This window comes from Sturnira hondurensis, unplaced genomic scaffold (assembly GCF_014824575.4).
Source record: "Sturnira hondurensis isolate 20B ecotype Veracruz unplaced genomic scaffold, ASM1482457v3 Scaffold0018877, whole genome shotgun sequence".
NCBI lineage: Eukaryota > Metazoa > Chordata > Mammalia > Chiroptera > Phyllostomidae > Sturnira > Sturnira hondurensis.
Genome location: NW_028091508.1, coordinates 947531 through 973865, shown reverse-complemented (window position 1 = coordinate 973865; position 26335 = coordinate 947531). Strand labels below are relative to the sequence as shown.

Genomic DNA, 26335 nt, shown 5'->3' with positions numbered 1-26335 from the left:
TACCTGCAGCAAAAGTAATCTTAAAAAAACCTAATTACTGACTTGATTAAATTACTTGAATGGCCAATATATGGTGACAAAATCAATATATGGTGACAAAATAAGACTTAACTTTGGGCAGTGAACACACAATGAATATGCAGATGATGTATTATAGAATAATACACTTGAATCCTACATAATTTTAGGATAATTTTAACCGATAATAATTTTAACCGATGTCACCCCCATAAATTTAATAAAATTTCAAAAAGAATTATAACCAAATATTTTGTTGAAAAGTTTTAAAAATGGACTTAATACTGTCTTCTGCATTGCCTCATGGAGTTGTCATGATGTTAAAATAAATGAATATAGACAGAAATTTTCTGAAAAGTATTAAATAAAAGCTGTTATGGAGGATATTGTTTTTAAGGTGGTATGATCCTTGGAACATGAACAAGTGAGTGCATGACCTTGGGAGGGTGTGCTACAGCGGACAAAGCTGGGACATCATGTTCTCTGGAAGTCAAGAGGCTCCCTGAAAACCTATGGCATTTGTGTGCATCACAGGAAGTTGTGCTTCTCTTGCTTCCCAAACCATATGCTCTAAATGAGGAGAATGGCATGCCATAACCCAGGCACAGCCTAAGGAGTGCATTCAGGTGTTGAAAAGAAAGGCCAGCCAAGAAGCCAAGTGCCAAAAACTGCTTCAGACCCACCTACTAACCACAGCTGCGCTGCTGCTCCCTCTACAAAGGCCTCAAGCTTCAATGTGGAAAGCTACAAAACCAAGACTCCTCTGACAGCACCTTCCCTTGGCACCAAGAGATGAGAGCTTTCTTGAGGAATCAGTCCTTGGGAAGAGGGTAAAGGCCTCAAAAACAAAATGACAAAGGAATGTTGAAGAATACAACTGCGCTTTAGCTGTAGGAGTCTAAACTACTGTGTCACCACCCTGTAAATCTGACAAATACATGCAAGAATATGCCATCCAGCTCTGGTAGGGTAGCTCTGTTGGTTAGAGCGTCATCTCAATACACCAAGGTTGCCAGTTTGATCCCCGGTCAGGGCACATACAAGAATCAACCAGTGTATGCATAAAGAAATGGAACAAATTGATGTCTCTTTTCACTCTCCCTCTTCCCTTCCCTAAAATTAAATTTTAAAAAAAAAGGAATATGGCCCTGGCTGGTGGAGCTCAGTGGATTAAGCGCGGGCTTGCGAACCAAAGGATCAAGGTTCAATTCCCAGTCAGGGTGCATGCCTGGGTTGCAGGACAGTTCCCAGTGGGGGACCCATGAGAGGCAACCCTACATTGATATTTCTCTCCTTCTCTCCTTCCCTTCCCCTCTAAAGATAAAATTTTTTTTTAATCTTAAAAAAAAAAGGAATATGCTATCCAACAACACACATGCTCCACAGACACTCATATGGCAGAGTCCTGGGGATGGTGAGTAGGCCCCAAAGCACGGGGGGAGGGGAATTAGCCAGAGTGTACATCACATCTGCCCCCAAGCCTCCCCATTCTGTCACAATCAACATATCCACGTGTGTCTATCATATGAGAGCCACTGCCTTCAGCTCTAATTACACACTTTCCCTTAACAGCCACAACCACCAGGATTGGGGAAATTGTCATCATCAGATTACTCAGAGAAAAGACGCCCAGACTCCCAGAGGTGCACTAACCCACCCAAGGTCCCGACCAGTAAGTATAAGAGGCAGGATCTGAGCCCAGGTGACCCTAACTCCAGAGCCTATGCTTCTGTAACAGTTGTAAACCCTAAATTCTATAACACCTTGTCAGCTGCTATATATTCTACAGCGTCACCCTGGTCAATTTAGGCCAGTCTCCTCCAGCACCCCTGCGTGCTCCACCCTCCATACTCCACTTCCTTTAATGCCTGCCCCACTACTGAACATTGTCCCATTCAAACCCTGCGCAAGTTAGCTTCACCCTAATTTCCCTAATTTTATGAACATCAGCTGTCTTGGTAGCTTCAAAATCCCCACTTCTAAAAACAAGTGACTATGTTTCAGTTTGAATTTCTAGCATGTGTTTCTATTATTTTTTAAAACAAAGTAAATCAAAATAACCAACAGTTATTTTGAAATAGAACTAACAACAGTTGCAAGAAGCAGGGCACAAGAGAGGACTAGCTTCAAGTCAGCTCAGTTCCTTGTCTTCCAGAGTGAGAGTCAGGATACAACAAAGTTGATAAACAAAATATGTTGAAAGTCTGGGGGGGAAAAATTAAAGGACTAAGAGCAAAATGTTCACAACTTGTCACTCCTCAAGAGAAGGACTGAGAGTCAGCAGAAAGGAAGACTTTCCATTATTTAGTGCCTTTTCTTATTTTTTAAAACATTTTATTTATTGATTTTTAGAAAGAGCATAAGAGGGGAAGGGAAAGGGAGGGAGGGAGACAGAGAGAGAGATCAATTTGTTGTTACACTCATTTACACATTCACAGGTTGATTCTTGAATGGGCCCTGATGGGGGACTGAAACTGCAACCTAGGAGCATCAGGACGACACTCTTAATTAAGCAATTTGGTCAGAGTTCTCATTTTTTAAAATTATTTTAAAGGCATAGTTTTTGTTTTACAATAAAATTTCCAGATCTTAGAAAAATTCTTTTCATTCACAAAATTCCAGCTGGTGGCAGAGAATGAGGTCAAATTCAACTTCATTAAACTTGTTACCAGTGCTTCTCTTTCTACAGGAGCTCATCTGGTCACACAGACATCTGTGACCAGGACGCATGTCCTCAGCAGGACTTCAGCCTCCACTGAGTGTGAGACACCCTCAGGGGGTGATGACTGCCCACAAAGTGACTAGAGCACTGGGTCCAAGGACCTTCAGAGCTCACAGGGGTGTGCTCAGTATTTATGGAATGACAAGAGCTCCCTAAAAGTTTGACAGCAAACAAAATTCAATCCAATAAAAGAAATTTCTTGAGACTTGGAACAACTTCATTCTAGCACAAGCTACCAAGGAAGGTCTCTTGGAGAGCCTAAGAATGTACTTGTCTCCAGCCCAGAGAATGGAGCTTCTAACTTTCTGAGGGCCCTTCCACTTCAATTCCCAGGTCAGAGAATCCAGCCTTATGTTGCACTCTTTCTTCTTCCTAACCAAACTTCATTTTAGTTTCACCTACTTTCTTTCTTTCTTTCAACAGTTTTATTGTGATAATTTACATACCACACAATTCACCCACTTAAAGAGTGCAATTCAGGGGATTTTAGTGCGGTCACAGTTGTGCAACCATTGCCACAACTTCAGAACGTTTTCACCACCACCCTCAAACCCCATATGTTCTGGCAGTCGTCTCCCATCTCCCCAAATCATTCCCCTCTCCCCAAACCTAGGCAACCACTATTTTATAATCTATTTTCTGTCTCTATAGGTTTGCTTATGTTGGACCTTTCATACAGATGAAATTGTGTAACATGATCTTTTGTGACTGGCTTCTCTCACTTAGCATGATGTTTACATGTTTTTTATTTTACATTTTTAATTATATAAGAAGTACATGGCCCTGGCTGGTGTAGCTTAGTGGACTGAGCACAGGCCTACGAACCAAAGGATCACGGTTCGAATCCCAGTCAGGGCACATGCCTGGGTTGCAGGCCAGGTCCCAGCAGGGTACACTTGAGAGGCAACCATACATTGCTATTTCTCTCCCTCTCTCCTTCCCTTACCCTCTAAAGATAAATAAAATATTTTTAAAAAATAAAAAAGTACATGAATTTATGCTCCTTAAAAAACTAAAAAGTACATGAATTTAGCTCCTTAAAAGCTAAAAAATAAAACTAAATCCCAAATGACCACCACACTAGTCCTTCCCTATCTCCCCAAAGATAGCCAGTGTTTCACATTTGTGGCCTAACCTTCCACATCAGGGTTCTAAACTTTCTGTTAAGGTCCAGATATTTTATGTTTTGAGGGTCATAGGTCTCTGTCCTAACTACTCAACTCCACCTTTATAGTACAAAGGAGTCATACAGGCCATAGGTAAGTGAAAGGGATGGCTATGTTCCTATAAAAGTTTATTTACACATACAGATGGCTCATGAGCTAGAGTTTGCCAACCCTTACTTTATAGAAACATATAGTACATTTTAAAGTATAAAAAAAGATCCAGGAAATAGCACCCGTGGGTTTTTGTAAATGAACTTGTACTAGAATACAGCCACACCCATTAATTCAATGTGTCATCTAGGCAGGACACTGAGACAAGTGCCATAATAGTCTCTATTGACTACAAAGGGCAAAAGCTAAAGTACTTACCATCTGGCCCTTTGCAAAAAAAAAACACAAAACTTTCTAAACCCTGTTACAGAAAACATATCCTAGATTTTGTATGTTCTTTTTTAACATAAAGTATGAGACTTTCCATATCCATATTATTCTGCAACTGGTTTTTATTCACCCAGCGTTTTTGAGATCTATCCATGTTGGTATGTGTAGATGGAATTACTACCTCAAGTGCCACATAGAGCCCCCTTGTATGAATACACCGTAACTCCTGCAGCCATTCAGAAACTGATGGGCAGTTAGGCTGCTTGAATGCTCTATCACTACACACAGGGTTGCAGTGAACATCCTTAGAAACTATCCCCTTAGGCTCAGGACATAGAGCTTCTCCAGGGTTCAAAGCAGGTATATGAGACACAGACACTTTTACTGGGACAACTTTTGCCCTCCCGTGTGGCTGGCCTATCTTCTCTCCCCAGCCTTACTTGGCAAAGAGGGATTTCAGGGCTGTCAGCAGGCCACATGTCCCCAGGCCGTTGGTGAATCTGACACATCTGTCAACTGCTGCAGATGCCAGGCCAAAGAGCTTGCTCACAGAGTGGCTCAGCTCCTGCACACAGTCAATGACTTCCCCGTGCTCCTGGTCAGCAAACACAAACAAAAGCCATCTCAGACTCTAGAACAAATGAGCAGACCACGCAGAGACAGGAGACTTCCAAGCCTCCTCATCCACAGTAAAATCACTTAACAGGGACATCAGTAATGCAGTCCCCAACTGTGGCAGCTCTTTATGAGCTTGAACCAGAGGAGGGTGGCTGAAGTGGCCAGTGAGATAACAGAAACTAACTCCTGGCAGAAAAGCATGATCAAATTCTAACATTCATCCTTACATTTTTCATCTCTTTCCTCTTTTTCTGTGATTAGGATGGCATCTCTCCCTCTAGTTCTCAAGCTAGAAATCAGATTCTCTGCATCAGACATTCCAAAAGAAAGCTGTGAAAAGAAAATCCCTCCTTCAGGGGCAAGGGTATCACTTAAGCATAACAGACTTCCTGGGTGCATACCTAGAAAACAGAACAATGGTGCAGGCAGTAGATTTAACTACTCCATGATCTGTTCCTAAATGCCAACTCACCTCACACCAGACAATCTTAACAACTGCTCTGGGCATGAACTCTCTTTCCCTCTAATGCCCAGATGGTAGACCTGCCCCTAGAGCCCTGTCCGTAAGTGCCTAGCTGCTGCACTCCTTTGCTTATCTGCCTCAAACAAAAGACTGTCCCCCCAAAAGAAATGTTTAAATCAGGGAGACAATTAACTTATCCCTACCAGAAGGAAGCTTCTTGTTCAATTAGACCTTTATTGGGGATTTTAAGTAGAAAACTGCAAGTACATCTGTGGTCTCATTTTATATTTGGTCCACAAGAGCCCTCGAGGGCCTTAGAGCTGGGTTTTACATAGCTCTTCTTACTCCATGCATACCCGAGGCCACATTCTCTGGTGCACATCAATCCCAAACCCTCTGCCCATTGAACAGAATGACCCCTGAGTGACCAGTGGAAGTGTCACAACATTACCAGAGGCACCGTGCTGATCTGAATGAGGAGGTTCCTGGCTTCCATGTCACCGTACTTGAGCTGATAGGGTTTGTATGGACCATACACAGTATTCACCAGCTCCATGACTTTCACTGGGTTGTGCTCATCTTTAGGAAATCAGAAATGAGAGGCAATAATGAACGCAGAGTCAGAAATCGGTTCTGGAAAACAACAAGGGACAGGTACTGGGGCTTTCCCATTTCATCTCAGGGTGACTACATTCTCTGGCCTGCTTTTACTACCCATGGAAGCTATAAAAATCACTTCCGTCAATACCTTGATACATTTAGACTCTGTGTATTATTTGTCAAAAGCACTATTAAAGACACCCAGCCCCTACATCCCACAATCCATTGTAGTTAAGAACTTCTTCATACTGTAATTAAAAAATAAAACATTTTTAAATCAAAAAGAAAAAAGGAACCTTTTCAAATAATGACTCATCAGTCAAGTTTAAACACTACTACAGGGAAAAGGCTCTGCAGGAAAACACTTTTCCAGAACTTTACAGAAGCAGAGTACCAACACACTAGGCATCCCCAAAATTCGACAACATAAATATTTAAAATTGTATTTCAAAATGTAAATGGGTGGGCCCTGGCCCACTTTGCTAGATCACCCCAATACATCAAGGTTATAGATTTGATTCCCAGTCAGGGCACATACAAGAAACCACCAGTGAATGCACAAATCAGCGGAACAACAAAGCACTATTTCTCTCTTAGTCTCTCCCCCTACTCCCCATAGAAATTGATAAATAAAATTTTTTAAAAATTTAAATGAGAATATTCTATGACACAGCAATTCAACTTCTAGGTAGAACATTTACTCACTGACTTTGTCACCAATTGATAATCCTTGCCTGAATAAACTTTAACATTACTGACAATAAAGGGAGATTTTCTAATTTTCTCATTCCTTCTACATCTATGTTCTGGCATTCTTTTGTAAAGAAGGGATTTTCTTTTCTTTCTCTTTTTAATATTACTATGAACTCATGAATTCTTTTTTATTACTTGTGTTTCATCCATTATTGTTATTATTCATTTCAATGTTCAAATCCTTTGAAATTTGGTCAGTGGCTTCTCCTTCAGGTTGGCACCTGTATCTTTTTGATATGTCCCTATCAGTCCTTGAGTGCTTTCTTGCTTTTGACACAAAGGGTTCCAAGAACTAACAAAGAATTATAACAACTCATAAAGTGGTCATTAAACATTTGATGACATAAGAAAATTCTCCTTATATTCTTTAAAGCAAAAAAAAAGAATATAAGATTCAACCAATATTTAAAAATATGTACATATGTATGTGTGTGCATATGAAATATAGATATTTATTAAAAATGTCTATTTATATTTGAATTACTGGGAAGAAATACATAATGTTGCAATGACTCTGAGCGATGAGGCTCATTTTTATTCTCTTTTTAATTTCTGTTAAGTGTTTCCAAAGTATTTTTAAATTAAAAAAAACTTTTATGGGCCCTGGCTGGTGAGGCTCAGTGGATTGGGTGCTGGCCTGTGAGCCTAAAGGTCACTAGTTTGATTCCCTGTCAGGACACAGGCCTGGGTTTCAGGCCAGGTCCCAAGCTGTGGGACCACAGGAGGCAACCGATTGATGTTTCTCTCCCTCTCTTTCTCCCTCCCTTCTCCTCTCTCTGAAAATAAATAAAATACTTAAAAAAAAGACCAACACATTTTTGACAATAGCAATAGGAATCATTAAAAATCTTAACCACTATAGCTGACTAACCAAAGCACTTGTATACCTGACTCTTCAACACTGTCTAGGGGGAGGAAGGTAACCTACTCCTGGAGCACCTTTATCCTCTGCTCCAGCAGGATACATGGCCTCCACACCCTCTGGCCACTTGGAAGGGCACCTTCATCCCCTGGAAGCTGCCACAGTCACTGTGCCTCTCCCACAACCAAGGCCTGACCACTGAGTATGCCAAAAACACCTATGAATCACCAGGAGCCTGAACAATAAACATACTCCCTGGAATGTCCAAGGTAATTATATGTGAGTGTAAAATTAAAGAGAATAACTATTAAATAAGCTGAGCTGGTGACACAGCAGCCACTCCTGGCAGAAAAAGACCTTCCTGGAGTTATTTCCTGATCTGACAGCAGCATGTGTCATGAGGTCTGCGTTACTTAGAAGTTGACGATGCTTTTAGCACAGATGGGAAAAACTGGGGAAGTGCAGACCCCAGAGCATCATGGGTCCAAATGGGGACAGAAACTGCTCTGCTCTCAGATGGCACTGCGGGATGCCCATTCTCCCTATGGCCATCTTCAGTCCTGACACAGCACCTCTATCCTCAAAACTTGTTTCCAAATCAAAAAGCTCCTCTAACCCATTTGTTTTCTGAAACTTAACTTTTAGGTTGAATTGCCTGAGGTTAAATGATGACTTCAAAGGAAAAGGACACTACATTCCCCCCAAAAAACTTTGACAACTGGCAGCTACTAATGTCTACTCGTCTCTTGTACCTTCTAAGACCCTGCAGAAGGGTCCATCACTTCCCCAGAATGAGTAAAGCACCAAGGCAGCACTGCTGTTAGGTAATTATATTAAATAGCAACTATTTCCATAACGGTAATGTTTTCAGGGAAAAGGTTATCATATCTGTCAAGGAGAATAGCGACACCTTCCATTTCTGTAAAATCAGGTGCTTGAAAAGGCAAACCAACCAGGACCACAGAAGCTTCAACAACAGTGAGTAAAGACAAGATGGAGATGGAGGAAGAGATGTTTACGTGAGTGGGGAAGCAGTGCCATCTCCAGCCCCTTGGCAAAGTGGGCAGTGGCAGCGTACACCTCCAGCAGCTTGGGGAGCTCCAGCTCAGGTCCTGCCCGCTCCACACTGGAGGTAAGGCACATGGGTAGAGAGGGTGCCAAGTCCCCCAGGATCTGAATCAGCAGCACAGTCACCACCTCGCAGGGGTTCTTAAAAACCTGCAGTTGGGAGAGGGGTATGTGCATTAGTACACACAATCAAATGGGTGCATTCCTTCTAAAGAAGCAATCTCCTAGATCACTCCAAGTGGTCTAATCAAGAGCTATGAATCCCAAGTTTTTCTCACAGCTAAGGTGAACATGCTCAGAAAACCAAGTGAACTGGTAGGACTTGCAACTTGTCCAGAACAACTGGCTACTTCATGTCTATCACTGGCCCCAAGTCCTGAACTATTTACAAATCTATAAAATGAAGTATTTAGAATTCAGGGGTGTCGAACCTTTTGGCGTCTCTGCACCACACTGGGAGAAGTGTTTTCTTGAGCCACACATTAAACACACTGTGACACGTGGTCACAAAAAAAAAAATCTCATAATGTTTTAAGTAAATTTACAATTTTGTTTTGGGCTGCATTCATGACCATCCTGGACACATGTGGCCCAAGAGCTACAGGTTAGACACCCCTGTATGGTCACCAAAAACTGGCTAGAGAGAGGACTGTGAAGATGACAATGCAGAAATTGGGAGGAATTGGAAGGGAGAGAATTAAAGAAGAGCAACAGAACAAAACAGAATTAAAGAAGAGCAATTCACTGAATCAGAGCTAGAGAACCTTCAAACAGATTCACAAATCAGCTCTCAGCCACCTCCCTCTTCTTAGTAGATCTTCAGTGAAGGAAAGGAACACCAGAAATAAAGTATCCAGAGCCTTTTAGATCACAGATTCACTTATTCACTGAGGTTTCTGCCTATTCTATAGATAAGACATATCTTTGACAAAACTTGAATCATATACACATTGACTTTAGAGGGGGATTCTCGTAGGCCTCCACTGATGATTAAATGCTTTTATTATAACATAATTTAAATAATGCACAGCCCTGGCTGGTGTAGCTCAGTGAATTGGGCGCGAGCCTGCGAACCACACGATCACAGTTCGATTCCCAGTCAGGGCACATGCCTGGGTTGCAGGCCAGTTCCCAGCAGGGGACTCACAAGAGGAAACTATACATTGATATTTTTCTCCTTCTCTCCTTCCTTTCCTCTCTAAAGATAAATAAATAAAATCTTTAAAAAAATAACGCACAAACAGGATGCAAGATATAAGATTTTTCTCATGCAACATTAAGGCCAAAAAAGATGTAAGTTTAAAAACCATAAAATCAATAAATTAAAATTTTTATTAGAAAATTCTTTAGATGAATGAAAATGAAAACTCTACATAGCAAAACTCAGGGGATACAGTAAAAGCAGCACTAAGAGAGAAATTAATAGCTGTAGATGAAGACATTAAACAAGAAATATCTCAAATCAGTAGCCTAACTGTATACATTAAGGAACTGGAAATAGAATAAACTAAACACAACAGCAAAAGAACGAAAGTGAGAAAGATTAGTGCAGAGACAAATAAAAGAGAATAGAAAAATCAATTTAGCAACATCATGGATGGAACTGGAAAGCATTATGCTGAGTGAAATAAGCCAGGCAGTGAAAGACAAATACCATATGATATCACCTTTAACAGGAATCTAAACAACAAAACAAACAAGCAAGCAAAATGTAACCAAAGACACGGAAACACAGAACGTGCTGACAGGGTCTAGAGGGGAGAGGGGAGAGAATCACAGGGGAAAAGGGGAAGTACTCACATGAACAAGTATAAAGGACACATGGACAATAACTAAGGTGGGGGGCAGAGATGGGAGGGAGGTGGGGAGCACTGGGGGAGGGCAGGGCTGGGAATACAAGAAAGAAAACTGTACTTGAACAAGAGTTAAATAAAAAAAATTTTTTAAAAATCAATTTAAAAATCAACAAAACTAAAGGTGGGTTCTTTGAAAAAATTAAGAAAATATGCAAACCTGAGAGTGCCTAAGAAAAAAAGACTCAAATTTATAATATCAGATATGAAACTGGGGATGCTTCCAATTTTAGAAAAATAAAAGATTTATAAGAGAATAGTATGAATAACTATATGCCAACAAATTAACTTAGATGAAATGCACACTAACGTACATGAAAATTATATACCAATACCCCTTATGATTACAAATACAAAAATCCTAAACAGAATAACAGTAAAACAAACTCAGCAGTACATGAAAGGAATGATATCTCATGACCGTGTGAAAAATGATCTTCAGAGTGCAAAGATGGTTCAAAATATACAAATCAATCAATGCAATACAGCACATTAACAGAATAAGGGAAAAATACATGATAATCTCAATGCAGAAAAGGCATTTGACAAAATTCACACAATTTCATGATTTAAACAACTCAATAAACTAGTAACAGAAAGGAACTTCCTCAATATGATAAAGATCATTTATAAAAACCTCCCAACTAACATCATACTCAGTAGTGAAAGACTGAAAGCTTTTCCCCCCTAAGATCAAGAATGCTCACTTTTGCCCAAGTAATTAATTGGGCAACACAAAGAAAGAAAAGGCTGCTACTAAATTGGAAAGGAAGAAGTAAATTTATCTCTGTTCACAAATAACAATCTTATAAGTAGAATACCTTAAAGAATTCGCAAAAAACCTAATAAAAAATTTAACAAATTCAGTAAAAATACAAGATATAAAATCAACACTCAAAAATCAGTCCCGAGCCCTGGAGGGCAACTTAGTTGGCTGGAGCATTGTCCCAACATGTCCTGGGTCATGGGTTCAATCCCTGATCAGGGCACATGTAGGAATCAACCAATGAGTGCATAAATGAGAACAACAGATCAAGGTTTCTGTCTAAAATAAATAAATAAATTTTTAAGGCCCTGGTTAGGTAGCTCAGTTGGATAGAGCATCGTCCTGATAGGCGAAGGCTAGGGGTTCAATCCCTGGTCAGGGCACACAAGAAGCAACCAATGAATGCATAAATTAGTGGAACAACAAATCAATGTTTTTTTCCTCTCTCCCTTCCTCTCTCTCTCAAATCAATAAATAAATTTTAAAAAAGCACTGTTAGTGTACACTGTTAGTGTACCCTGTACACTAACAATGAACAATCTGAAAAGAAAATTAAGAAACCAATTCCATTTATAATAAAGAATAAAATACTTGGAAATAAACATAGCCAGGGAGCTAAAATATTTGTACACCAAAAACAACAAAACACTGCTGAAAGAAATTGATGAACACACACAAAAAAAATGGAAAGCATTCCGTGTTCGTAAATTGGAAGACTTATTGTTAAGAAGGCAATACTACTCACACTAATCCACAGATCCAGTGCAATCTCTTTCAAAATCCCATTTTCCAGAGAAAAGAAAAAGCCCATCTTGAGATCTGGCCGAGATGGAGGCATTCGTAGATACGCTTTGCCTACTCACACAACCAAAAGAAGGAAACAACAAATTTAAAAACAAAACCCCCCAGAACTGCCAGAAAATTGAACTCTACGGAAGCTCGACAGCCAAGAAGTTAAATAAGAAACATTCATCCAGACTGGTAGGAAAGGCAGAGACAGGAGGCCAGGGTGAAGTGGACACAGGGCACGGCAGAAGCTGGCACACCAGGCAGGCAAGGCAGTGGCTAGCGTCCCGGCAGTCCCACATCTGCATGCAGATAAACAGTGAGGAACAACTGGAGAGCAAGAAAGACCATGTAACCCAGAGTTCTAGCATGGGAAAAATAAAGCATAGAACATCTGGCTGTAAAAACCTGTGGGGATTGTGGTGGCAGAAGAAACCCTCTTCAAAGTGGGGTGAGAGTCGAGCAACAGGCACTGTGCCCTCTCTGACACCTCTCCCACATACAGCACCACAATGCCAACAAGTGGGAGCCCCACCATGGCAAATACTGAGGGCTCCACCCCTTACAACATTACAGGTGCACCAAGACAAAGAAACATAACCCAAGTGAAAGAACAGATCAAAACTCCAGAAGAAGACCTAAATAACAAGAAGATAGTTGACCTACCAGATGCAGATTCAAAACACTAGTAATCAGGATGCTCATAGAAATTATTGAGTTCAGTTACAAAATAAAGGAAGAAATGAAGGCTATACAAAGTGAAATAAAGAAAAATGTACAGTGAACCAACAGTGAATGGAAGGAAACCTGGACTCACATCAACAATTTGGAACAAAAGGAAGAAATAAACATGCCACCAGAACATGATGAAGGAACAAGAACTCAAAAAAATGTGGACAGGTTTGGGAACCACCAGGACAACCCTAAACAGTTCAATAACCACATCATAGAGGTGCCAGAAGGAGAAAAGGAAAAACAAGAAATTGAAAACTTATTTGAAAAAATAGTGAAGGAAAACTTCCCCAATCTGGAGAAGGAAATAGACTTCCAGGTAGTCCAGGAAGCTCAGAGAAACCAAAAGAAGTTGGACCCAAAGAGGAACGCACCAAGATATATCATCAATACATTACCACAGATAAAGATAAGGAGAGAATCTTAAAAGCAGCAAGAGAAAAGGAGACAGTTACCTAAAAAGGAGTGCCCATAAAACAAAGCTGATCTCTCAAACGAAACCTTGCAGGCAAGAAGGAGCTGGAATGAAGTATTCCAAGTCATGAAATCCAAAGACCTACATCCAAGATTACTCTACCCAGCAAAGCTATCGCTTAGAATGGAAGGGCAGATTAAGTGCTTCCCATATAGGGAAGGTTAAGTTAAAGGAGTTCATCATCACCAAGCCCTTATTACATGAGATATTAAAGGGACTTATCTAAGAAAAAGAAGAAAATCAGCAATAGGAATAGTAAAATGACAACAAACTCACAACTATCAACTGAATTTAAAAACAAAAAATAAGTAAGCAAATGACTAGAACAGGAACAGAATCAGAGAAATGCAGATCACATAAGGGGTTATCAGTGAGGAGAGGGAGGGAGAAGAATGGGGGAAAAGGTGCAAGGAATAAGAAACATAAATGGTAGGTACAAAATAGACAGGGGGAGGTTAAGAACAGTATCAGAAATGTAGAAGCTAAAGAACTTAAAGGTACGACCCATGTACCTGAACTAAGGGGTAGAGGAATTCTGGAGTAAATTAGGTACCAGGTGGAGGTGGGTAAAAGGGAGAAAAAAGAATGAGACAACTGTAATAGTACAAACAGTAAAATATACTTTCTCTAAGAAAGCCCATTTTAAAATTCATATGGAATTTTAGAGGACACACTAAATAGCCAAAACTATCTCAATAAAGAACAATATTAGCAGTCACCTACTTCCCAATTTCAAAACTTACTACAAAGCTCCAATAATCAAAACAGTGTGGTATCAGCAAAAGAATAAATATATACACTAATGGAATAGAATGGACAGCTCAGAAATAAACCTTCCCATATGCAGTCAAATGATTTTTAAACAAGGGTGCCAAAACCATTCAGTAGGTGGAAGGATATATGTATCAACAAATAGTGCTCAGAAAACTAGATATCTACATGCAAATGAAAGAAGGTGGATCCTTACCTAATGTTATATAAAATATTAACTCAAAACATTAAGAGCTAAACAGTGAAAGAAAACACAGGAAACATTCTTATGACCTTGGATTTTTTATTAATTTTTTATATTTTATTAAATTTTTTTAGAGAGAGGGAAAGGGAGAGAGCAAGTGGAGAGAAATATCAATGTGTGAGAGAAACATCTATCAACTGTCACACTTCCAACAGGAGACCTTGTGCAAAACCCAGGCATGTGCCCTGACTGGCAATAGAACCTGTGACTTTTCAGGTCACAGGACAGCACTTAATCCATTGAGCCACAAGCCAGGGCTGACCTTGGATTTAGCAGTAGTTTTTTTAAGTATAACACCAAAAGCATAAACAACAAAAGAAAAATATATATAAATTGGACAACATCAAAGTTTTAAAATTTTGCCCTGGCCAGTGTGGTTCAGTTGGGTGGAACATCATCCCATAAACCAAAAGGTCATAGGTTCAATTCCTGGTCAGGGTACATGCCTAGATTGCAGGTTTGATCCCCGGTTGGGGCGCATAGGGGAGGTAGTTGATCAATGTTTCTCTCTCACATTGATGTTGCTCTCTCTCTCTCTCTCCCCCTCCCTCCTTTCCCCTCTCTCTAAAATCAACAAGCATGTCCCCAGGTGAGGGTTTTATTAAAAATTTACATTTTGTGTGTCAAAAGATACTAGCAAGAAAGTAAAATGACAACCCACAGGAAAAAAAAATTTGCAAACCATAATCTGGTAAGGGATTACTATCCACGTTATATAAGGAACTACTACAACTCAATAACATAAAAAGAACCCAAGTCAAAAATGGGGAGAAAACTTTAATAGGCACTCTGGAAAGAAGATAATACAAAAGGGCTGATAAATCACATGTGAGTAGATTATAACATCATTAGTCATTAAGAGCAATAAAAATCAAAACCAAAAATAAACATCACTTCACACCCACTAAGATGGTTATTATAAAAAGAAAAAAAGAAAAAGAAAGAAAAATGACAAGTGCTGACAAGGATGTGGAGAAATTGGATCACTCGTACATTGCTGGCAGGAATATAAAAATGATACAGCTGCCATAGAAAACAGTTGGTAGCTACCCAAAATGTCAAAGAATTACATAATCACCCAACAATTCCATTCCTAGGAATACACCCAAAAGAACTGAAAACGGGGACACAAATAGATATCTGTACACCAATGTTAGATATTGTAGCAGCATTATTTACAATAGCCAACAGGTAGAAGCAATCCATCAGATGAATGGATAAACAAAATGTGGTACATGCATACAATGGAATATTATTCAGCCATAAAAAGGGTAAAGTCTGTTACATACTACAACATGGATGACGGCTGAAAACATGCATTAAGTAACAAATTATGTATGATTCCACTTATATGAGGTATCTACCATAGGAAAACTTAAAGGAGCAGGTAATGATGGAAGGAGGAATGAAGAGCTATTACTTAGAGCACACTGTTTTTGAATGAGGTGATGCAAAAGTTCTGGGACAACCACATCAAAATTACAACTAAAATATAGAACAACCATCACTCAGAATCATCAGAATCGAATTGAATGGAAGCCTGACAACTACAGAATTAAAGAAACCACATCCATCCATACTGGTAGAAGGGGCAGAGACATGGAACAGGCTGTTCTCACATCCACACGTAGTGGATAAAAATTTGGGGGGGATATCTCAGAAGCAAGGAGTCCCAGCCCCACTCCAGGCCCATCAGCCCAAGGTTACTGTGCTAGGAAGATAAGTCCCGATAACTTCTGGTTGCAAGAATCAGCGGGGATTGTGTTCGTGGAAGAAACTTCCCAAACAGTTCCTCTTAAAGAACCCATACAAGGACTTACTTAGACTCACATCTTCTGAGCTCTAGCACCAAGTAGCACCTTGAAAAGCACCAATGGCATACAGGGAAAAACAAGTGTTTGGCAACAAAGTGAGAGCTGGTGGACAGCTTTCTCCCAGACAGAAAGGTGGGCAGAGGCCATGGTACCTTTTCTGAACCCTCCCCCCAGAGCCACAGAGCCAGCAGACTGGTGCCATATATGAGACTATATCAACCTGGATAACATGGTTTGCCCCACCCTGGAGACCCCCAGAGACTCCACACCACCCAACTTATGGGCCCAGGACAAGCTGCTTTTCTATATGACTGGCTGGCCTTGGCTCAAGCTTCACAACTTCCTAAATCCTCTCAAACAAGCAACAGTCAGCCTCACTGAGACCCCAGCCCCAGCAATTCTTGCTAAGTGGCTCCAGGCCCAGCACTAGCAGCAACCAGCCTAGATTCACAGCCTGGCTTCAACGGGAAATCTCAAAGCTCAGCACAAGTAGCAGCTATCTTCGGTTGTTTTATACCTCAGTCAGGGTAGCCCTAGGCAAAACACAGGTTGAGGCTGACCTTGGCCTATACTACCCAGTAAACTCCAGAGCCTGTATGCACCTAGTAGACAGCTAAAGACCCTGTTGAAGCACCACCACCCTGCACCTTCACAACCGATCCTCCACAGGGGGTGGAGATTGGTAGTCATGGTCAGAGCCAGTCCTTGCAGCTGACTGGCCTGGGTAAATCCCTCCCATTGACTTGTCAATGGCACCCAAAGCTCAACTACAAGAGGAGGGTGTACTCAGCCAATACAAAGGGCACACCTCGAGTACCCAGCTTGGGTGATAGAGGACACTGTATCCAGCCCCCTATAGGATACCTACTACATTAGGTCACGCTACCAAGACAGAGTCATAGCAGCTCTACCTAATACATAGAAACAAACACAAGGAGGCTGCCAAAACCAGGAGACAAAGAAACATGGAGTAAAGGAAAGAACAGATCAAAACTTCAGAAAAAGAACTAAACAAACTGGACATGAGATAATCTATTAGATGCAGACATCAAAACACTGGTTATAAGGATGCTCAAGAACTTAGTGAGGACCTCAACATCATAAAAAATATCCAGTCAGAAATGAAGGATACACTAGATAAAATAAAAAACAAGGGACTTCCGCCAAGATGGAGGCATAGGTGGAAACACTGTGCCTTCTCCCACAACCAAGTTTGAATACAACAAAGGTTTAGTAAACAAAGACACAGCCAAAGAACAGAAAATTAAACTATACAGAAATCCGACAACAACGAACCATTCAACCGGGACCGGTAAGAGGGGCGGGGCCAGCAGTGGAGCAGGGTCGGGAAGGAAAGATCCCCTGACCTAGGCGCTCAGGCAGCCCGGACCCAGTCAGGGTGTGGGGCAGACTGACCGTGGTCACACATTCGTGCACAGTGAGACGGACCGCGCAGACCCCACCTGGCAAACCCAGTGGTGGAGGGCTGACGGCGGTGGCACACTTGCGTGCAGTGGGACAAAACGCGCGAGCCCCGGTGACAGTGGCAGCTGCGGCACCTGCGGAGGCAGCGGCAGGAGGCGGCAGATGGGAGGCCATTGCTCCTCTTTGACCCCGCCCCCACATACAGCGTCACAACCCAGCAACTGAGTTGCCCTGCTCTGGTGAACACCTCGGGCTCCGATCCTGCTACGTAACAGGCATGAAAATCCCAAAAGATGGCCCAAGAAGAACTCAAACCCCAGAGCCGATAACTCTAAGCGACCAGGAAATAGCGAACCTCTCAGATGCACAATTCAAAACACTGGTGATCAGGATGCACACAGAACTGGTTGATTATAGTCACAAATAAGAGGAACATATGAAGGCTAAACTAATTGAAATGAAGGGAGATGCACAGGAAAACAATAGTGATGGAAAAGAAACTGGGACTCAAATCAATGGAGTGGACCAGAAGGAAGAACGAAACATCCAACCAGAAAAGAAGGAAGAAACAAGAATTCCAAAACATGAGGAGAGGCTTAGGAACCTCCAGGACATCTTTAAACGTTCCAACATCCGAATTATAGGGGTACGAGAAGGGGAAAAGAAACAGCCATGAGTGGAAAATGTATTTGAACAAATAATAAAGGAGAACTTCCCCAGTCTGGCAAAGGAAAGAGACTTCCAGGAAATCCAGGAAGCTCAGAGAGTCCCAAAGAAGTTGGACCCAAGAAGGAACACACCAAGGCACATCATAATTACATTAGCCAAGATTAAAATGAAGGAGAGAATCCTAGAAGTGTCAAAAGATAAGGCGACAGTCACCTACAAAGGAGTTCCCATCAGACTGTCAGCGGATTTCTCAAAAGATACCTTATAGGCAAGAAGGGGCTGGAAAGAAGTATTCCAAGTCATAAAAGGCAAGGACCTACATCCAAGATTGCTCTATCCAGCAAAGCTTTCATTTAGAATGGAAGGGCAGATAAAGTGCTTCTCAGATAAGGTCAAGTTCAAGGAGTTCATCATCACTAAGCCCTTATTATATGAAATGCTAAAGGGACTTATATATGAAAAAGAAGATGAAAAATATTAACAGTGAAAGGACAGCAAACCCACAGTTATTAACAACCACACCTAAAACAAAAGCAAACCAAGAAGACAGCTAGATCAGGAGCAGAATCATAGAAATGATTTACTCTTGTTTCCCTTGAACTTGTTTTTTATTTTTATTTTTTAATTTTTTTATTATTATTTTTAATATATATATTGTATTGATTATACCATTACAGTTGTTCTATTCCCCCCCTTCATTCCCCTTCACCCGGCACACCCCCTCCCCTATCATTCCCCCCACCTTAGTTTATGACCACGTGTCTCAAGTTCTTTAGATTCTATATTTCCCCTACTATTCTTGCCCTCCCCCTATCTATTTTCTACCTACTGTCTATGCTATTTTCTGTACCTTCTCCCCCCTTCTCCTCTTCCCACTCCCCTGTTGCTAACCCTCCATGTGTTCTTCATGTGTTCAACCAATCAGAACAAAAAGAAAAGGGAATCCAAAAAAGGCGGATAGTGTAAGCAGCTTCTAGGACATCTTCAAGCGTTCCTACATTTGCATCATAGGTGTTCCAGGAGGAAATGAGAAAGAGCAAGAAATTGGAAATCTATTTTAAAAAATAATGAAAGAATACTTCTCTGGATTGTGAAGAAAATAGACATGCAAATCCAAAATACAAAGAGTACCAAACAAAATGGATGCAAAGAGGCCCACTCCAAGACACGTTGTAATTAAAATGCCAAAAGTTAAAGATAAAGAGAGAATCTTTAAAGCAGCAAGAGAGAAGCAGTTAGTTACCTACAGGGGAGTTCCCATAAGACTATCAGCTGATTTCTCAAAAGAAACTTTGCAAGCTAGCAAGGAATGGCAAGAAAGAAATATTCCAAGCTGTAAAAAGCAGGGACCTATCTATAGCCCTGGCTAGTGTGGCTCAGTGGATTGAGTGCAGGCCTGTGAACCAAAGTATCGAGGTTTGATTCCCAGTCAGGGTACGTGCCTGGGTTGTGGGCCAGTTCCCAGCAGGGGACATGTTGGGGGCAGCCATACATTGATATTTCTCTCCCTCTCTCCTTCCCTACCCCTCTATAGAAAATCGAATAAAAACCTAAAAAAAAATTTTTTTTAAAGCAGGGACCTATAGCCAGGATTGCTCTACACAGCAAAGCTATCATTTATAACTGAAGGGCACATAAAGAGCTTCCCAGACAATAAAAAACTAAAGGACTTCATTCATCACCAAACCACTGCTATATGAAATGTTAAAGGGACTTACTTAAGAAAAAGATCGAAACTATGAACAATAAAATGGCAATAAATACCTATCTATCAACAACTATATGTAAAAAACTAAGCAAACAAGAACAGAGACAGAATCAGTGATATGGAGAGTGTTTTGATGGTTGCCAGATGGGAGGGGTGTGGGGGAATGGGTGGAGCAGTAAAAGGTCTGAGAAATACAAATAGGTAATTACAGAACAGTCATGGGGATGTAAAGTACAGTATAGAAAATGGAGTAGCAAAAGAACTTATATACCTGACCCATGGACATGAACAATAGTGTGGGGACTGCCTGAGGAAGTGGCAGGTGCTGGGTGGAGGAAGGAAAGGTGGAAAATTTGGGACAACTATAATAGCATAATCAATAAGATATAAGTTTTAAAAATTCTGGAAATAGTGGTGACAGTTAATCAACATTTGAATGTACATACTGTGACTTAACTGTACACTTTAAAATACTTCAAGTTGTATATATTTTACCACAATAAAAAATTAACTATAAAAGTAATAAAAGTCAAAATAATAGGACAAATAGCTAGCTGGTATGGCTCAGTGGATTGAGTGCTGGCCTGTGAATCAAAGGATCACTGGTTCAATTCCCAGTCAGGGCATATGCCTGCACTGTGGGCCAGGTCCCCAGTAGAGGATGAGTGAGAGACAACCACACATTGATGTTTTTCTCCCTCTCTTTCTCCCTCCCTTCCCCTTTCTCTAAAAATAAATAAATAAAATCTTTAAAAAACAAAATAATAGGACAGATAAAGATGATGTTCTCCTGTCCTTTCCATCATTAATTTGCTCTGACTACTACAACACAGGTCCTCAAGTCCAGCAGGCCTGTCCTACTTGGTGGTGTATGACAGAATTCTTTTTTAAAAATATATTTTATTTATTTATCTTTTTAGAGGGGAAGGGAAAGAGAGAGGAAAGAAACATCAATGTATGGTTGCTTCTCATGCATCCCCTGCAGGGAACTGGCCCCTGCCAGAAACTGGCCTGCAACCCAAGCATGTGCCCTGACTGGGAATCGAACCGCGATCGTGTGGTTCGCAGGCCCGCGCTCAATCCACTGAGCTACACCAGCCAGGGTCAGAATTCTTGTATTGCTCCTATCTCTTTCAAACTACAAACTACTAGAAAACATCAAGTTGGCTATGGCATTAAACAGCACTCACTTAAAACCAGTGCTTCCATCACACGAATACTCAGTTTGTCTCTATTCTTTTCCAATTTGCCCCCCAACAGAATGGGTGTAGCAATGTGACTATCCACACAAGTGCACCCACAGAAATCACAGGGTAGCAACTGTTATAAGGTAGTCACACACATGACCCAAAATATGCTTATATTTTTTTTCTTAGATTATCAAAATGGAAAACAAACTTTTTTAATCGGCACAGAAAATTCACAAAACTTCAATGAACACCTGTCAAACTTGGTAAATCTCCCCTTTTGAGTCTGGGAGAAAGAAACAAGGCAAAGAACCAAAGAAAACAAACAAACAATGAAATAAGCAATTTATACTTCCTGAGTAACCATCTTCCCATCACCTACTGGATATCAGCATTAAAGTGAGTCACTCTCATCTGAAATTTAAGTGTCCAAAATCAGAATTATTCTCCCACTAAACTCACCAGACCTGTTTCCCTGCAACTTCCCTATTTTTGCCATAGCATCTCCATTCAACCAGAAAAAAATCTCCCATTGACTTTCCTTTTGTCCAGTGCCTATATCAGCTACCAGGTCCTAACCATTGTTTGTTTGGAGCAAGATGCCTTTTACAAGGCCACTATCATTAGACCAGACAAGCTTCCTACCTTGTCCCCAGTCTTTCTTCATGAGCTGGCTACCACCAAATTTATTACTTTTAAATGCTATTTTAAATTTTTACTTAAATTTTAAGTGTTTAAATAATGTAAGGTTTATTATAAACAGTTTACCACATTTGTTTTATTTCTGTCATGAACATCATGACACATGGCTTCAGCATATACCTCTTAAAAATGAGAGTATCATCTTACATTACAACACTACGGTTAATCACATCTAACCCAAATCACATCTAACACCTGTAGCTACTACAGGCCATGCTCAAATTCCCCCAGTTGTCCCTTTAATGTTCTCAATAGTCTTTTGTCACTATGCAGAATGCAATCAAGGACCATGCAATTACATTTAATTGTCATATTTTCTTAGTCTCCTTTCATCTTAAAACAAATCCCTGACATTTTTCCTGTCATGCATGACAATGACATTGTTGAAGAGCCTAGGACAGCTGTTTAGCTAAACAGTACTGAATCTGGGTTATTTACAAGTTCCTTCACAGTGGTATGAGGGTTAAGCCTTTTGACAGAGAAACAATATAGGTGACATCAAAGTCATTCTTAAAACAATGTCATCATTCACTCTATCACTCTCACGAACGCCTGTGTGTTGAATTCAAACTTGTTCCATTCTATGTCCCCATGAACCATACAGCTGCCTAAGTACAAACCCTCCTCTCCAGGGAAGGCATTCCCCTCACTATCCCTCAAACATGTTCATGGAAAAGAATTTCAGAGACCATGAGAATTACCCAGTTCAATCAACTTCCTCATTTGACAGAAGAAAACATTTTACTATAAAAAAAGAAGAGATCCAAGGAAGAAATGAAAACTATTCTTATCTAGAAAAAGAAATCCTAACTTCTCCCTACATGTTGTGAGAAAGGACTGAGCAATGAGTGTCCACTTCACTCTCACCTCCTACTGAAATGACCCGGGTGTGGGGACGACGGGGGGGGAGAATTAGACTGAATGACTCTGTATCAAAGAGTTCTCACTGGCTGGCCAGGTGAAACTCTAAAATTCTATTGTAGACCTTCAGTAGCGTGTTTTATGCATGTTTCAGTGAAAACCCTTATGCTCAGAGGTGTTCCTTTCTTTTCAAGTGATCAGGCAAAAGGGACTCTTTGATCATCAGCCAAAGAACAACCAAAAAGTTCGCAGACCACAAAACCAAAGTAGTCAACTACTGAAATCCTACTGAAAGTAGGGCTACTGAATTAACCTAAATAACCCATGCAAAAAACAATCTGACCCTACCTGACACTAGAGACAAGAATTAATTCAAGATGGACCACAGACCAAACTGCAAAAAGTGAAACAAGCTTCGAGAAGAAAACACAGAAGAATATCTTTGCAACTTGGGGGTTGGTGATGGTTTCTTAGGACACAGAAAGCAATACTTATAAAAGAAATAATCGATAAGCTTCATCAAAATTAATACCTCTGCTTGCACCACAGACTGGAATAATACCTACAAAACATATCTGACAAAGGACTTTTAACCAGAATATATAAAAGCACTCCTACAACTCAGTAACAGGAAGGCAGTAACTCAACTTTTTAAGGGGGAAAAAAAACAAAACAGACACTTCACAAAGGAAGACATAAGCACATGAATAAGTGCTCAACATCCTTAGTCATACCTAGTCATAAAACCAGCATGAGATACCACAACTCATCCACCAGAATAGCTAAAATTAAAGACTGGCAACACCAAATGTTGGCAAGGATATGGAATAATCAGAACCCTCACACACTTGTGTTGTAGGAGTATAAAAAGTATAACCACTGTGGCAAAATGTCTGCTAGTTTCTTGTAAATCTAAAAATGGATCTACCCTACATAACCGAGCAATTCCACTCCTACATATTTACCCAAGAGATAGGAACATATGTGTCCACAAAGACTTATATAGCAATGTTCAGAACAGCTTTATTTCTGTTGGCTCAAAACTGAAACGAGCCCAAGTGTCCATCAATAAAAGAATAAATAAACTGTGGTATATTCATACCATGTAATAGCATTCAACAATAAAAAGGAACAAACTGTCCTGGCCAGGTGGCTCAGTTGGTTGGAGCGTTGTACTGGACACCAAAAAGTTGCAGGTTCAAACCCTGGTAGGAGCGCATATAGGTGGTAACCAATCAATGTTTCTCTCTCTCTCTCTCTCAGATCAATCAAAAAACATATTTCAGGTGAGGATTTTAAAAAATTTAAAAATGTTTAAAAAGGAACAAACTACTAATACACACAACATGAATAAATCTCAAAGAACACACTGCATAAAAGAAGCGTTACCAAAAGAACACACGCAGTAAAAAAACAGGCTAATTTATGGTAGAAACAAATCAGAACGTAGTTTGCCTTCAGGGGTATTGGTGCAAAGACTGACTACGAAGAAGCATGAGGGGACTTCTGAGGTGATGGAACTGTCCTGCATCTTAATAGGGAATGAGGCTGTACAGTAGCTGCATTTGTCAAGGCTAACCGAATAGCATATTTAAAATCATTTCCCAATTTTATAAAAAAAACACGAACAAACATTAAACTCTACTTTAAAAATACATATGTTCTGCAGTGAACAATGTTTGTAACTTACTTTGAAATGAATCAAAAATATAAAATAGACAAACAGACACATGGACAGATTCTAGATCTGTGATAATGCTAATACAGAAAGATGTTCACTGTGGAACCTCAGAGGTACATGGACGTTCAATGCACAATGCTTTTAAGTTTTTATACGTTGGAAATTTTTCCTCTTAACATACCAGGGAAAATTTTGAAGAAGATATTTACTCCAGCACCTCTGGGTTTCTTTTACCCTAAACTGAGCTTCAGGGAGAGAAAAGCTACCTACTATGCTTACATCCTGAAAAGAGAAGGGATCACAGGCCCAAAGTATGAATTAGCCTAAGTGCATGCCTTACGAAATTGGGGATAAAGTCTTGGAAATCTAAATCCTTTTCCTCAGATGTGAAGAACACTTGTACATATAGACATGGACTGTTTTCATCTTCATGATACCAGAAAAGGATGATAGTACATAAATGAGTATAGATGGACAGGGTCATTGAAAACTAAAGATTACATAAAAACTGTGAAACTTCTATAGGACATTGTTTTTTGGTTTTCTTTTTTGAAGTCTGAATTAGGTTGATTTGGAGAAAGAAACAGGGAGGATGAAGAAAAGTAATTTAACCACCCTGCATGGCATGATACTGTATGAAATTCTCTCCAACTACAGCTGAGTTAATTCCAGCAAATGACTGACAAACATTTGAAGAGTGATTCACAACTAATTTTGAAAAAAAAAGTTTAAGTCACACCATAAACAGACCCAGTCAGTCACCACTGAGAAGGCAGGTAGCCCTTTCCCTTCTAAAACAGGACCTATGGCACCTTCTGGCATCAGGACAAGGGGACAACAGTTCATAACCTTTATGGCTGAAAATGCCTAGAGATTTGGGGAGAGCAGGTGATGAAAAGTTTCCACTTTGGCCCTGGCTGGCGTAGCTCTGGATTGAGCACGGGCTTGCGAACCAAACAACTATGGTTCAATTCCGAGTCAGGGCACATGCCTGGGTTGCAGGCCAGTTCCAAGCGGGGAACTCACGAGAGGCAACCACACATTGATACTTCTCTCCCTCTCTCCTTCCCTTCCCCTCTAAAGATAAATAAATAAAATCTTAAAAAAAAAAAAGTTTCCACTTTGAATAAAGTTCCTCAGTCTCACCTCTGCCCCCAAGTCAGAGGGTGCCTCTAAATTCACATTCTTGCCCTGGCTGGTGTGGCTCAGTGGATTGAGCACCAGCCTACAAACCAAAAGTCACTGGTTCTATTCCCAGTCAAGACACATGTCTGAGTTGCAGGCCACGTCCCCTGGTGGGGGCCTGCATGAGGCCTGCAAATGTTTGATATATCTCTCCCACATTGATGTTTCTCCTCCTCTCCTTCTCCCTCCCTGGCCCTCTCTCTAAAAATAAAATCTTAAAAAATAAAATAAAATCACATTCTTCGATAACTCTTGAGGTATTGTGAGAACAACAACAACAACAACAACAACAACAAAAACAAAAACATAGCCCTGGCTGGCGTAGCTCAGTAGATTGAGCACAGGCCTGTGAACCAGAGGATCTGGTTCAATTCCCAGTCAGGGCACATGCCTGGGTTGCAGGCCAGTTCCCTGCAGGCCAACTCCCAGCAGGGGACACACAAAAGGCAACCATACATTGATGTTTCTCTCCCTCTCTCCTTCCCCTCTAAAGATAAATTTTTTTAAAAAAGTAAAATGTTCAAAAATGAAGATTGTGTGATACAAATGACCACACAGCACAACTGATATTAAGATGATTTCAGGGCCTTTGGGCATATATCAAAAAAGACTAATGTCATATTTTTGTTAGGAAAAAAACTTGTTCCTTGATCTCACTCTTTGTAATATTACATGTGTCTGTGAATGTGTGTGGGGAAGGGGGGATGATTTGTGAGACACAGAGAAACAGGACTAGAAGAATGTTTATAAAATATTAACAGCTATTAAAATTAAAAAAAAAACTAACTTTGGACCAGGTAAATTTTATGCAAAGTTAAGATAAAA

At 40.4% G+C, this 26335-nt stretch overlaps 1 protein-coding gene across 1 annotated transcript in view; it reads right to left on the bottom strand.

Moving 5' to 3' along the window:
• The window catches only part of COG7 (component of oligomeric golgi complex 7), a 78209-nt gene that overhangs the window by 31110 nt on the left and 20764 nt on the right, over positions 1-26335 (bottom strand). The window contains exons 7-9 of the mRNA XM_037070607.1: positions 8603-8801; positions 5820-5947; positions 4728-4882 (exon numbers count right to left, since the gene is read on the bottom strand). Of these exons, the coding sequence (XP_036926502.1) occupies positions 4728-4882; positions 5820-5947; positions 8603-8801 (482 nt within the window). The remainder of the gene's footprint in view (positions 1-4727; positions 4883-5819; positions 5948-8602; positions 8802-26335) is intronic.